The sequence below is a fragment of the Atractosteus spatula genome, chromosome 7 (genome assembly GCF_055471065.1).
Source record: "Atractosteus spatula isolate fAtrSpa1 chromosome 7, fAtrSpa1.hap1, whole genome shotgun sequence".
NCBI lineage: Eukaryota > Metazoa > Chordata > Actinopteri > Semionotiformes > Lepisosteidae > Atractosteus > Atractosteus spatula.
In genome coordinates this window covers 48762284-48777810 of record NC_142712.1, presented here as the reverse complement: position 1 = coordinate 48777810, position 15527 = coordinate 48762284, and the positions used below count along the sequence as shown (strand labels likewise).

Genomic DNA, 15527 nt, shown 5'->3' with positions numbered 1-15527 from the left:
AAATTGATGTGTTTGCAAATGGGCAGAACCAGCACTCCTTGCCTTTACTGCATAAATATGAAAAAACTGGGCCTATAACACAAAATAGTTACATACTACTTCAGAAATGAGCTTAGTTTAGGCTCTGGACTTGAAACTGGGCGATCGTGGGTTTCAGTCCTCTTTGGGAGAGGCACTGTAAATAAATGGAGATATTAATGATACGCACAATGGAGGCATTATTAAACATTTTTAGCGTTTATTTATGGTACATTTTCATTATTTTACATGAAGTTGACAGTAAATTTGTCAAAGCTGTGTTGAAAGTAAATCCATGGAGGAGGCAGACAGTACAGATAGCGACTGTAACAGCAAAAGAAAGTAACAAAAACAAAAACACGTTTTCACCCAAAGCTGGGTCAATTACTAAATACAACATGTTCATTAAATTCTGTAATGAAACCACAGTGAGCTGAAATAGCCATTGTGAGACAATTGTGAGACCGTACCATTAACTGTGGCAAAACATGTTTTTATAGTTACACATCATCTGAAAAAATCTATTATATAGTATGGATCTAATTTAAAAACTATTGTATATCGTATAGATCTAATTTTCATGTAACACATACTACATATTAAGATATAGAAGAAGAAAAACCTGTCAACAGAGGTTGTAGAATCCAGTATGCTCCTACACAGAGTGGCCTAGAGGTGGCAGTCAGTGGCCTGATGTGCTTTACTGTAAAAAGAAAGAAGGTTTGGGATGCTTTCTAACAGAGTCACAAACTAAAGTGCTCCTTCCAAGCCATCCGAGCTCTTTTTTTGTATTTAGCTACACTGCGTGTAATCTAGTTTTAGTAAGTAATTATGTGAGCTCGCTAGCACATTCCTGTGAGGGACGCAGAGCCTAGCTCTGTCCAGCAGAGCTCCCCTGACTCTCCCTGCTTAACCGCTAGTATCAGCAGATGGATACGTGTATCCACATGTGGATCCAAATGTGCATGTGCCCATATCCAGATGGACTGCACCATTCACCCAGCCACTGCCAAAGGAAACACGCTGTGAGGTCACCCTCTGCCTTTTGTCTGTCGTACGATATGGCACCGGGAAGGACGAGTGAAATCTTTCTAAAAGCGCCCCCCTTCTGTCAGTAATGGGGGTGTAGCAACTCCACATTGAACTGCAGCAGCTCAGAAACATGCCCTGTTTCTTGGTTTTCATTGTGGGTTGCTGTGTGTGCTATAGTCTGTTTGCATTCCCCTTTAAACTACTTTGCACATATTCCACTGTGGCTTGTGTGCTTTCCGGTTCTAGAGCTTTTATTTACTTTACTCTTTAAAATGAATTAACAAGGACCAAACACCGGTTTGGTCACTGGTTTTCTGGCAAACACTGGTTTTCTTTTCAAAGACCATAAAGAAAATGCTGACACTTCACACACGTTAAGGGTGAATTCTGTGGGGCATAAAAAGTGCTCACTGCAATTTATAATAGAGAGCAGATACATGCCTGTACGACGTCACTCTCAAACCCACTGAATGTCAAGACAGAAGGCATATTTGAGTAGGGAATGCATTAGCCATTTAGCATAAAACTGTGAAATATTTTGATGAGTGGAAGGATGCTGGGAAAGATGTTCAAGTTGTTAATTTAAAGGGCATTCCACTAACTGGTTTTTGCATTATGAGCCTTAATTTTCTCAGAAATTAAAACATTCTTTGGCAGGATATTTGCCAATGTAATTTTTTTAAATTACAAAGCTATAGGATGCTTCTTTCCTGGCTCATAACAAGAGGAAAAAGCTGGATACTGGGAGCCACCGAGTCACCTCTCATAAGCCCTACCTTCATATTCAGTGACCGAAAGTCAAAACTCCCGGATAATTCTTCAAACGTTTTACACTTCAAACCTCCGTCTACAGTTATTTTCCTGCATTTCCTGAAAGCAAAAGTAACATTTTTAAGGGCCGAACACTAAAATAAGAGAAGCTAGCTTGGTGTAGAGTTCTACCAGATTAACAGCCCCTGTTTTATGAAGAAAAACAGTGAAGAATATTGCACTAGGAGGCATACTTATGGCCCTTTCTGTGTATGTTGTCTGTGTCAATGCTGGCCATTTGTAACAAAGTCTATGAGCTGTACTGAGAGTGGGTTTGTTCCAGTCTTACAGTAGAGTTCCTACAACTGAGCTGCCCTGGTTCTATTACAGGGGCCTGTTCTTGACTGCAGAATCCTAGAGTGTCCTCCCAGAGCGTGTGAGAAGCAGTTCCTCGGGTCTAATCTAGCAGCGTCGAAGTGACTGGAGCAGCACCGCAGGCCCCTCTGCAGGACCTTAGCTCATAATCATTTCGTACTTTTCCTTGACGCTGTTCTCTTCTTCCAGGTGCTTCTGCGGCTCGGCGTGGTGCAGCTCGATGAACAACAGGTACAACACAGCTCCTACAACCCCGCCCACCAACGGGCCAGATACTGGAATCCACCACCAGTTACTCCCAGCGCTGCGGAGACAGAACAGGCAGCATGACGGCAGGGGACACCCCTGCACACAAGGCAAAACCCGTCTCCTCTAGTTGCTTTGCTTTGTCAGTTCATGCTGGATTATCTGAGGTATTCCTTTATGGTCATAATTTGTTTGCAGTACATGAAAACCATGACTGTAACTGCTTATAGAAGATAATAACAAATGCGTGCCTTAGTTTGAAAAAAGGAATCTAAAAGTGTAAAAGGTATCAAAAGTTAACATAAAAAACCTTGTATAGAGTATTTGCCTCTTAATTTGTCTACATTTTGTCCCGATAAGCGTTTTGGTGATCACTGATATTATTTCTTTTCTACAGAAAGAGCTAACACCCTCTGCTATCAAAGAGCGCTTCAGCTCTAAAGGGCAATGAATTTGAAGCCAGAGCCAGTGAGTTCCTATCACTTCTCACTGAGTCATGAGTATACTGTAGGTCAGAGTGTGACTAAACCCAGCGCAACAGGAAACGGAATGTTCTCTGAATGGCTTGCTTATCGATTTTACCACAGTGTTACCTACTGCTGTGCCCATTGAAGGACATTTGATTGACGGTTGATTCTGTTGGTTTTTGCCACGGTTTGGCAAGCCTAGATGGAAGTCAGTGACAACCCTGAGTAGCAGAAGCCTTTTCCAGCACATCTGCTCTAAATCTGCTTTCAAGGTATTTCCTGTTAAGGCTACTGGGTCATAGTTGATTGAGTCTGGTGGATTATGATCATTAGTCAGCTGAGCCCCCTCTGCAGATTAGTCCACATGATTCACCATTTGTGAACTACAGGAGCTCTGTACCTCTTTGGAGTACTTTCTGATTATTGAATTCAATAGAAATGAGTCACCATTTTTTATTTTACCTGTTTCCCCTTTAATCTGCATAAATAATGCTAGGTGAAATTATTGAACATTTATAGTTTTTGACTTTTTATACACATTATCATACACTTATACTGTAGAAGCATATATAGTAGAAGTCAGATGTACTGTAAACACAATTATCTTCGTTGTAAAGACGTTTCTGAAGTGTGGTCTGATTTAGAGGAAAGGGCGCCCTCTGCTGGACCTTACTGTACCTTATCTCCCGGTAGCAGAGAGAGTATTATCAGCCCGATATTAAACTGGTGCTTTCTTCCTCTCTTGGGCTGTAAATCCGTCATTAACAAGCAAGAACAATTCACACAGTCTGGCCTTCTGACTTTGTTGAAAATTGTGAGAAAAGTAATGCAAAGGCAGCTGTTACAGGTTTAACCATACATCCTATAAGATGGCGATTAAAAATAATGGCAAAGCTGGGAAGCAGAATTAATGAAACTATCCTTTTCCTCTCAAAGGAAAGACTACTGGCTTCTTCATTAAGGGTCATATAATGGCTATATTAAGGGCATCATTTATTCAGTGTGCAGATGATAAACCTTTATGTTAAAGGTTAATTTCATATGTCAGGATACCAGAAAGCTTGAAAACCGTCCTGTTGTGTGAAGGCCGGTCACTTCATCTTACTTGCACTCAGTCCCCTCACTACCCATTCTCTGTGTGAAAGAAAAGCCCCGGCACAATGAAGAGGAATTCAGTGCAGCTGGACTGGACATTGACAGGCTGTGCATTGTAACAGGGACACGGTAAAACTCACAGAGCTAGAAAGTAATGGAGTAGGCATGTAAAGAGAACTTAAGAGACTTAACTTCCTTAGCACAGACTTGTGAAACTTTATCTGACAATTCCTTGAAGGAAAAAATCATGGAGCCATGATTTGTCTGACGTTTCAATTGCAATCCCGTAAATGTCACTGATGAACTCTGGCTTTGACTTATCTCCCTGTAACGTTGAAACTCTGGGCTCCAGCTTCGATTTTACTGTGGAGAGGGGAGGCTGGTTAGAGTTATTCTGCAGGAAGTAGCTCGGCCCCTGTCCTCGGTGTTATGCAAAGTGCTGTAGAACAATGTCCTACCTGAAGACATCTCTTCCCCATCCTGCCACTGCAGTGAACAGGCGTGGGCCGAGGTCCCGGGCAGGATTTATAGGGTACCCACAGTTCAGTCCCATGGAGACCCCAATAGCCATGATGATCAGACCAATCACTAAAGGCTCCATTCCTTTGGGTGCCCCATTGTTCTTCCCATCCACAATGGCCAGAATACAAAGCACCAGGGTGCCCGTCCCTATGACCTGTGTCACACAAGGGACAGGAGAGGTGAGCTAGAATCATACTGCACAACTGCTGTAATAAGGGCTCAACCAATCCAGAAATCAAGAAGATTATTTGTTTTATGGAAGAAAGCATTTGGAAATAGCACTTCCAAAGATATTGAATCAATAATAATACATGTTCTAACCACTTCTTCCATTTAAGAGCTGCAGTGGAGCTGAAGCCTATCCCAGCAAACGACAGGCATAAGGCAGTTTACACCCTGGACAGGACATCAGTCCATCTCAGGGCAGATACACAAACACTCACACCAGGGCCAATGTTCTCAGAAACCAATTAATCTACCTGTACGTTTTTGGACTAAGGGAGGAATCCCACACGCACACAGGAAGACCATACGAACTCCACAAAGACAGCACTCCAGCTCCAGAATTGAACCTAGGACACTAGCACTGTGAGCAGCAATGCCAAACCGCAATAACATCAAGCTGCCCGATACTGAACCAAAACCTGGGGTTTAGCACTGAATAGACAAACCTAATTGGTTCGTTCAGAAAGTACTTAAGTATTATGTCTCACTCACTTCCTGTTTTTTTAACCCTGGATTGCAAATAGCATTGCCCACATCTTCATCTTTACCATCTGAGGCAAAGGTCAGCCACAATGAAAGTGCATAGTTGGAAAACCTACAAATGAATGAGGATCCCACAACAGCTGCTAATGGAGTAAAGTGCTTTTAACATTCGGAATAATCAATTCTAAGTGATTAGCTGTAGATATTTTTTGCATTAGCTGTCTATCCTAAAAACCATGGCACTAATTGAATTAGTGTACCGATGTTTGTTTTTCTACCTTAAGAACAACAGTACTTCACTTTCTTTATTTAATAGTACAAAATATATACATTGGCAACAACCATATATTTTTACATTCTAATATGTAATTTGAATTCCAACATAATCCTGAATTTTATGTCTAAGAAATGTTATCTTAAAATTTGAATTCAATATTGGATATTTGCTTTCAGGTAAGATTTAATTAAAATATTCAGTAGGTACAAGGTCTGGGCCATAGGTCTGTCATTTCTTGTGTAACAGTATCACTGTTACAGTTTTTTCCTAATACTGCTGCTGTGATCACTGACTGCCACATGGAAGATGCAGGCTTTTAACGTTAAAAAACCTCTTAACTTTAAATGGGACTTTTAACGTTAAAGTCCCATTAACCCCGATCAGAAACAACAATATGACTGCTTGTCTGACTACATTCAAGTGCACATGCCTTTAGTTTTTGATAGAACTATCTCAGAGGTTTATGGTTGAATTTTAAAATGTTAGGTCGTTAAGGTCTCTAGTTTAATTTAAAGCCACATTGTCCAAATTTTAAATTTTAGCACCAGTAATCATGGCTGGAATTTAAGATGAGCAAAGAAAAATCTATTTCACACGCATGGTTCAAAAGCCTGGTGTCCTCCTTGTGGCTCTGATCTGGTCAGCACATGTCCTGCTCCTGAGAGACTGGACTAAAGTACACAGAATTATAATAATAATAATTATAATTGCTTACACTTATATAGTGCTTTTCTGGACACTCCACTCAAAGCGCTTTACAGGTAATGGGGACTCCCCTCCACCACCACCAATGTGCAGCATCCACCTGGATGATTATGGCACACTGTCCCTCCTGGGTACCTCGTATTTACACACAGAAGCAGCGAACAGTAGCAATGAAACTCAAACACACTCATCGATGTCCATCCATTTTCTAAATGCTTCAACTAATTCAGAGTCATGGGGAAACCTGTCCCAGCAAGCAATGGGAGCAAGGTGGGCTACACCCTGGGCAGGACGCCAGTTCACGGCAGGGGACACCCAGACACAAACATGCACACATTCATTCTGGAAGGGCCAACCTTCCCAGTAGCCAATTAACCCAGAGAAAATGTGAACATGGGGAGAACATACAAACTCCACACAGATTGCACCCCAGGTTCAGAACTGAGCCCTGGGCCACAGTGCTGTGAGGCAGCAATGCTAATCATTCGCCACCACACTTCCCCCCTCTGACACCCATGCTGTGCAAAATCATTACACAGTTTATAGATAATGGTGGATTACGGATGTGACTGATGATGGAGGATGCAATGCAGAAAGGAGTGTAACATCCATTTTCCTTATCACCACCTAGCACTCACCTGATCTATGAATCCATTTAGGATTGACAAGTGTCTTCCCGGATATGATGCAAAGATATGTGCTGTAGCGTTGGGACCAGTAACAATTAGTATTCCATTGGTGTAATCCATAAAGGCATCTAGAATACAACACAGGGTTGGTACATTTCACAGTGTCACCATTGGACATTTTGCTGTGCATCATTCCTTTGCTAATCAGTTTATTACACTTGTTTTATATCTTACATTTAATACTTATGTGATATGTATCATTTAAAAAAAATAGAAAGAGCATAATATGCAGGAAGTTTACAGACACAGCATTTGAAGAAATTGAGTATATTACAATCTCGGTTAATGTAAAATCAGGTACATATTACATTTTTCTTGAATCATTGCTAGGGAGGTCCAAAACTGATATACAGTACAAATCTTCAACACTAGCAGACACCCAATCTGATGACAGGCAGTTGGGCAGTATTCACTGGTTTTGTCATTAGGATACAGCTTCCAAGTCCAGCAACGTAAATAGTGTTTGGAATGTAACCTGACATGCTTTCTAGGTTTTCTGTCCTATAAAAGGTCTTGGGACCCATTTGAGCCTTCCACTGTAACAATCAATAGTCTTTCCATTTATTCTATTCACACTCAAGGCCTGTGTAACCTCACTGAACGCTGAAAAGCACGAGACATATGTCAAACAGAATTTCAGTCAAATCACTTAAGCCAGGGTCTTTTCTTCATTTTTTGTGAATATACACACCAGTCCACGGCGTGCGTTGATTAATCCAATTACATTCTTTAGAATTTATTAGATTTAGCCATTTTATACGTGATAAAACAAGGCGTGGCTTTACTGAACCTCCACAATCATTTTTTAGATAGAATTTATTAATGTTGTGGCTCTAGGAACGAACCACTTTTGAAATAACTTCATTTCCTAAATTCCAGGGCCCTAATATTATTACTTTCTTTCCTCAAAAGCACGCGAAAATAATCTGAACGGGTAATCCTTCTTCCCTGTGACGCAGGCCTACAGACAGAAGCAGAATGATTTAGCCCTAGATGAAAATGAGGAACTTCGGGGACATTTTCATACGTACCGTAATACAGCCCGTACACGGCTGCAGCCCCGGCAAAGGCGCCGAGGAACTGGGCGAGCACGTACACCGGGAACTTCACCAGCTTCAGCTTGCCCAAAACCAGCATGGCGAGGGACACGGCCGGGTTCACGTGTGCCCCTGGAAATCCAGCCAAAAAAAAAGCGCGATTTAACCGAGAGCTCATCTAATCCAAATGAAGCATTTTCCAGATTCTGCTAGTAAGTATCTCGCGATTATAAAATGAAAATCTCCCAGTAACGTCTTTTCTAGAAGCGCTGTATGGGCCCTCTTCACCAAGGATCCATTTCGAGCTTTTTTTTCCAACGTTGGAATTGCGTCGTTATTCAGACAAAACAAAATTAAGTCTAGACCTGCAAGGCGCTCATTGTGCATGTTAGGGATTCAAGCTGTGTTGGTGTGCGTTGAATAAGTAAAATTAATTCCGAGCTGAAAAGTAGAATTAAAGAAACAACGTTTTGGCTTTGGGTCTTCCGCTGGTGTGAGATCCTTCTTCATAGCTGAGGAAGATGTAACAGCCAAAACATTGTATCTTTTCTTCTAGCAGTGGAATATATTAAAAGAATGTTTCAGGTTACACTATTCATTTAAATGCCTTTTTGTATTTCACCTACTTCATTAAAGATGCCTTGAGGCTTGAAAGGTTTAGGATTGCATCCACAGTGCAGTTGCAAGAGTTTGGCAACACCCATCAGCATTGCCTCACAGGCAGGCCGTGATAGCACTGCCTGGGCCATGGGGAAGCAGTGTTTGAGGCTGTCCCAGTCGTGCCCTAGACGGTAAGACACAATCAAGACTCAACACCAGCTACAAACCCTGTACTTGTCGGAGGGCTTTTAGGGGATGATACAAGAAGCCTCAGGGTAAAAAGAGTCACGCTACGGTTGTGGGCTTGGAGTTTCCAAAGTGCACACTCGTTAACGGTTTGGTTGTCCTGTCTTCTTCCTGTTCTCACTTACCGTTGTCACTTGGTACTGCTGGCTGTTTGAAAGTCACAGGCAGTTACTAGAGAAAGAGTTTTTTTTTTTCCTGAACCCTTACTGTGCAGCAGAGAGGTGAATGAAAAGACACGCGGAAAACCATCTCAGCCAATTCTGTTGGGCTTGAGCACAGCGGAAACGGTTAGAGTTCTCAAGACTAAAAAATGGTTAAAGAGATTATTAGCTGGGCTACTCTGGACCTCTGTGTGATCTTGCGTCTCCTGCAGCAACGTTTCTAAAGTTGCTCCTGGGTGAGCGGTATCCACAGGGATTTCTGTGGGAGAAGCCTAGTGATGGCGCATCTTATATGTTTAAAGGTTATTGGGATCCTTTGGGATGCAAATTGCTGTTTAATTCCATGAATCATAAAAATTAGTTGACAGATTGATCATGTCATTGCAAAAGAGAATTAACGTTTTGGCACATATTCTATCAAGTTTAATGAAAATAAAACATATTTTAAAAATCCCTGTTTACTTTTTCCTCGGCTTCAATGAAGTGTACAGTGTAACAAGCACTGCTAATTCAAACAGAATAACGGGCTGGAATTACTTCTCACTCTCAGATTGCTTGTGATGCACTTCTCCCTAGTGTTTCCAGCCTGTCCCACTAGAAGAATGCAATTAAATTTTCAGTATTTTTTAGCCTAAGTAATAAGTGGGCAAGCTGATCCAAGATATTAAGTCTATTTACCACTCCATCCACACACGATGTAATTTGATATCACTCTTGCTTGTATCCATGAGCCCATTGCCAATGGCAATAAAATTGAATTAAGGAGAAGAGCAACTGTTACATTCTAGCTGTAAGGATCTAAAGGCATGCCGCAAAACATCAGAGGCAAGAGCTTTTCAGAATGGTAAAATGGCACTGTGATATATCCAGACAGCAAAAAGCAATATTTGTGGTTTAGGTGACTGGGTAGTTGACAAGCTACTCCAATAAATATTAGGCAGATTTAGGTAAACATGAAACCAGTATAATTAACTCTCAGCCAGCAACAGGTGCATTACAGTACATACTCATATATCTCGAATAACTCCTTCATTGTTTTTACTATTTGCCTTTTCTTTAAAAGAGACCAGGGACAGTGTGACAGAATATCTTTTTTTTAAAAGGAGAAACACCCTGTAGATCACAGGGCTTCCTACTGTGATTTTCAGCAACAACACTCTTTGTGGTACACAGGTATAGCACTTCTGAACATCTTGTGTTGTCTGTACTTTGTACTTCACCATGTTGTAAAATATAACGATGCAGGTGTTTGGCTCTGTGTCTTTGCTCTTCTTTTAGTTCACTTCAGGTGTTTTTGCAACCAACATGTCTGTTGACTGGTGTATTTTAACATGCTCTTTTGGCAGACACATATTCTCAAACGGAAGGTTAGATTTAGAAATGAATCTAGAATGGAACATGTATCTGGAGATGGACTGCTTTGCTCTTTTCTCTCCCATCAGTTGACCAAATACCTTCAAGTTTTCATGTGACAACAGGCCCTACGGCCACCATCACTGCGATCAATCGCGCTCACGCCATTTGTCTAGCCCCCAAGGTTATGTATGACCTCTGCTGGGCTGATACCACTGGGGCGTCATCCTACACACTGAGAACTAATCCATATCCCATTCAGAAAGAGCAGCACAACAACAACAGGCTGAAAGAGTCTGTCTGAATTGAGTCTGACATAAGCCGGCTAAATCTGCTTAAAACAATTTCAGAGCGTGGAATGAACTAGTGCAAGGGTTCTGCACAGAATAACACCCAGTTCCTCCAGCTCACATCTTTCCCACATCCCTACCAAGAAAACCAAACCAGCTTCTGTTGGTGGGAAGACTTTGTGTAGACTAAGAAAGGAATAGCGGACATCCACAGGTTGCCCACACCTGATTCCAACACGGTCGCCTCATACAAGGATCCTGTGCCCCAGAAAAGCTCATTAGTCCGATATCTCAGGTGATCATCACAGATGTCATTTCACAGCCTGTACAGTAGGTTTTTCTTGGTCATGTGGGTGGAAGATAAAAGTACCCTGTGTCCCTGTCCACACTGATTGTTACTGTCGAAAGCAGATAAGAAAGGAGCTTCCTACTCAGGGAAGTGTGTAATGTGGCCTAAGAGAGATTATGCCATAATATGGAAATGCTGGACTGGCAGGGGACGGCGTGTTTATGGCTAACTAATAATCAATACTTAAAAAAATTGCAAGGCTGCTTGTTTTGAGAGATGTGTTTTCTCTTGGTGCAGCAGAAAGCGAAATATGTAGCTGTGGTCAAAGTTATTACAAAAGACGGCATGCGGCATTTCTCTCTGGCGATGTGGAAACGGTTGTTGGTATAAAACTCGTGTTGCTTATCTACTGTGCAGAAGTGAAAAATTTTCCCATGGAAAAGAAGAGCACTGCTGTGGCTGACCAGACCAGAAGAATCCGTTCACTGTCAACAGGATAAAAAAATTAAGGGGAGCAGTGCTCAACGCCTTTAACATGCTGGGTATTTTTAATTAGATCTGTCCTGTATTATTTGTCCATTATGTACAGTATGCACCCTTAAAGGGACATATGCAGACACTTCGATTTATTTTAAGTGAAACCCAGATACTACTGTATAAATGGTAAGCCAAAAATCTTATAAAAAAGAAAGCTCCCAGAGTTAATTTGTGGACATTACGATATCTTAGCAGGTTGATAAGAAAACCATTAATTAATTCTTAATAAGTATAATTTTTCTTATTTCTATAATTTTTTTCTGCAGTAATCCTAGGGAAGCAAACACAAAAAATCCATTCAGGATTGCATGAAACGGGTGTTTAGCTTTGCATGTCAGTAATATCTAGCCCCAGCTTTGCCAATGGGGATATGTAATGTGTAGTCAAACTGCCCACAATAACCACTATTTGCAGACCCTACTATGTTGACATGAAGCAACTGATTAATGTTTTATCTAAAGGATTATGGCTGTACACTCAAATGCACCACCCACTGCACCTACCTCCCTGTACACACACTTCTATAGCTTGTTGTGACAGTTATTGCATAGTGCATGGGTTTCCATGGTAATAACTATAGATCACGTCGATGTTTGTCTGGAATGTAGTTGCTCTGTATGTACTGTTCCTTCAGTTCCAACACACTCAGTATTTCCATTCTGTCAGTGCTGCCTGACTGAGTGATGACACCCTGAAATACTTGAATCAGCTGATCAGCATTGAAAAACTTTTTCGGATATTTGTAAGGTGCAAGGCCAGGCACTGGGCTCCTGTTACACTGCACTGGTTGGGCTTAGCAAAAGCATTCTCTGCAGGTCTCCAGCACATCACTACACTGCGTTCTTTGTCTGTGAGCATGCAGCAGACACTGTGCCAGTCACACGTCAACTTCCAGGGTTTCAGTGGACAGGGATAAAGTCATTCCGCCTTCCTCACATTTACGTCAGGTCATGCCATGATCAGGAAGCCTTGGTTTAAATTAGCCAAAATAATATAAACAGTACTTCTAGGATCCTCCCTCTTGGAACATTTTCCTGTAATGTATTGGATGGTTGTGATGTGTGAAGAGATTCTGATAGATCTGTATATGATGATATGCCAGAAATCCACCTCTAATATCCACTAAAAGAAGCTCAGACTTTACCAGTGCTCCCAGTATTAATATTTAGAGCGTACTGATGGAATAATCAATCTATTAACCAGCACTCTGGCACCAGTCTTCTTTGCTGTGATCAACGACTCAGAAAGGATGTTGCAAAGGAATTCTTAGCTATTAGTACAAGAAATTCAATCTGTGCTGCAAGAGCTGCGCAGATCTCCGTGTGCTTTTTCCAAATTTGCTGCACAGCATTACTGTGCAAGAGAGGTTTTAGCTTCTGTTAACATGGGCCGACGTGCTTTACGACCTACTCCGCACAGCGGTACGTATTTAGGGGTTCAGAAAGATGACTAAGACGCCTCAGTCTGTCAGTGGCGGTGTGCTGGGTTTTCCGTTACCTGACACTCCTCCGGCCACGTACACCGCCATGGTCACACCCAGAGTGAATCCGATGTGGATGGTCAGCATCTCTCCCACGGCACCGCGACTCAAAACGGTCTGGGCAACTGACCCACAGCCGAAAAGCTGCGATTCAAAGAAACAAAAAGGACCGTTGTTTCCAGAGTCTAATTATGCGAAGAAGAAAAAAATACTGATTTGTATTGCGGCCGTCACATTCAATTAGATGGGCTTTTGAATCACTGTTTCATTCCGGGGCAAAGCCACAGAAAAAAGAGGGGGTGGGGCGGGGAGTTATCCAGTCCTGGGGAAGAAACAAAAACAAAATAACGAGGACACTCCGAAAATAGCCTCGTTTGATATTTTAATTGACTCGTTTACCCAAACAGAAACAAACTGTCCTCGGGTTAATCAGGGGGAAAGAACACCGTAGTAGCTGGTGCAGAACTGCAGTTCAGAAACAGCACAATTACTACACCTAACTTTTGACAGTTAAAAGGTATATGATTAGATAGTTCTGTAAAGGGTCCAAATAGCAGTCTCATTGACAAAAGGCTAATATCATATAAGAGGTTAACTTGTACAGTATATTAGTCCAAAACAGGCCAAACATTACGCATAGATATGGGTGTCAGCAACTTTCTGTATCTGGGACAACGGAGCTAATTATTGTTTAATTAAATACTTTAGATAATTGAACATTTTGTTTTGTTTTACACGTTTGCAACGGAATTAATCGTTGAATTGCTCTGTGACACTCACCGCAGTGCGGAACAAAACAATACACTTTTCCAAAACTGAGCTCAGACCGAGCCCAAGCAGAAAAGCACGGCAGCCTCCACACTGCCTACCTCAACTATAGAAGATTACAATTTTGAAATATGTCGCGTTTCTATAATTGATACATGATATCTATTAAGTGACGAGAGTTGTTTCATTTAAGTATTTAGTAGTTAAAACGAATAACGCAATGTCTTTCAAATATTATAAAGCAGAAGATTGTTTCTAATACCACGTTCATGCGCTACTTCGCCAGTTGAAAGAACTCTTCGCCAACATCAGCACTTTCACTGTTCTTTTCCGACTACTATTCTGATGGCCACATTTCAGATTTCAGCTTTCTGAAGTCACCAGGGTTTTCAGTTCGCCTCCGTCCATTGGCAGAGACAGTGAACAAGCTATTTGATGAATCTTCGTGTAAGAGACACGATGAATTTCCAGTATCAAAGAAATGAGTCAACCCCCCTTTTCGTGAAAAGCACAGAGTTGCTTCATTAAATGAATCAGTCATAACTCCTCTTGTTCACGAAAAAACGTGTTCTTTTTCATTCCACTGTATCTACAAAAGAGTTATGTATATGTAAAAATATATGTAAAATCCTGGGTTCGGTATAGGGTTTTAGGCATTCACGTGAAGGAAAACAGAGCTTTCACGGGCCGATTATCACACTTTATTGATTAAAAAAACCCCAACAAAACTAGCAGACCAAGCAAGAAGAATAAAAAGAATAACGGACACTGCATTCTCTCCTCAACCGTCCACGCCACACTTTTCCCTGGGTCAGAGAGTAAACACAACTTCACTCACAGAAAACAAGTTACCACACACAAAACACTAAACACTGTCTCTCACAGTAGTACTACCCCTCATACATACTCCTAGTGGTAGCAAGGACAACAGGTGCCATTCTTAACCTGCCGATGTTGTATGAATTCGCTCGGTCACTGTGAGGGTACTTACGATGAGTACGAATGTCCCGAGGAATTCTGCCAAGGCTTCCTTGACTATACTGTTCTTCAGGGCGAAGCGCTCCCGCAGGTTTCTCCTGGTTTTCCTCTCCATCGTCTGCTGACTGAGCTACCTTGTCTCCTCGCAGGAGAGGGGACTGACAAGCCTGGCTGTGTCGCGCGGTTCAGCTGCCCCGCTTTTAAAACCTTCGCCGAGCTTGTCTGTCTGGGGTCGCTGGCGGGTTAGTCTATTTCGATCCCCGATTTTTTTTTTCCCCCAAGAGCTCGACCGTACCAAGAGCCACCGACAAGATCAATTAACTTTATAGAATCCACCCCCCCCACCACCACCACCCTGTTCCTAACAGTTTTATTCTCACCAGTAAGATTGCCAAACGCTTTGTTCCGCTTTCAAATATCTTTGTTTGGTTAAAAAAAAACATTGGACCACCTTTAACTTGAACTCAAAAGCTGGGTAGAGGAGAAATCGATGCTCGTAGTTTAATCATTACTTCACTTCAAGGCTAAAATGTGCGTTAAAGGAGCAATCTCGGTTTCTGGAATTTCAGCACTGAAGCGCCAATCTAACTTAAAGGGTTCAGGTAAATTACATTTCTTGAGCTGCTCAGCTAGCTACGAAATTCAATAGGTGACTTAAAGATTCCAGAGAAATGTCCTAAAAGTCCATATACAGTAACCCTATCCTAGATTTCTATAAAGGATTAGGACATTTCTTGTAAACGCAATTTTCGTAATTTCTTTTCGTAAGGGTAATTAAATATATTTAATTTGCTGCATAAAATTTAAGTTCAGTTTATAAGGAATCGAAGCCTCACAGCATTTGAATTTCCTGGAGCAGGAAAGAGTGATATCCAAAAGCCACAGAAGACTCCAGAGTTAGTGG

General features: G+C 41.6%; 1 protein-coding gene across 4 annotated transcripts; it reads right to left on the bottom strand.

The window, feature by feature from the left end:
* Positions 1 to 221: 221 nt before the first annotated feature.
* On the bottom strand, positions 222 to 15018 carry aqp9b (aquaporin 9b). 4 transcript variants are annotated; one of them, XM_088922186.1, is made up of 8 exons: positions 14637 to 15018; positions 12895 to 13021; positions 7916 to 8053; positions 6834 to 6952; positions 4442 to 4659; positions 2336 to 2479; positions 1827 to 1920; positions 222 to 721 (listed from the first exon to the last, which is right to left on the bottom strand). In XM_088922186.1, exons 1-8 carry the CDS (start codon positions 14736 to 14738, stop codon positions 719 to 721), a joined length of 945 nt encoding a protein of 314 aa, XP_088778312.1. In that variant the 5' UTR covers positions 14739 to 15018; the 3' UTR covers positions 222 to 718. The 4 variants fall into 4 exon arrangements, with proteins under 4 accessions (XP_088778312.1, XP_088778311.1, XP_088778313.1 ...); XM_088922185.1 differs by having other exon boundaries at positions 222 to 1920; XM_088922187.1 differs by lacking the exon at positions 1827 to 1920.
* Between the last annotated feature and the right edge of the window lie 509 nt (positions 15019 to 15527).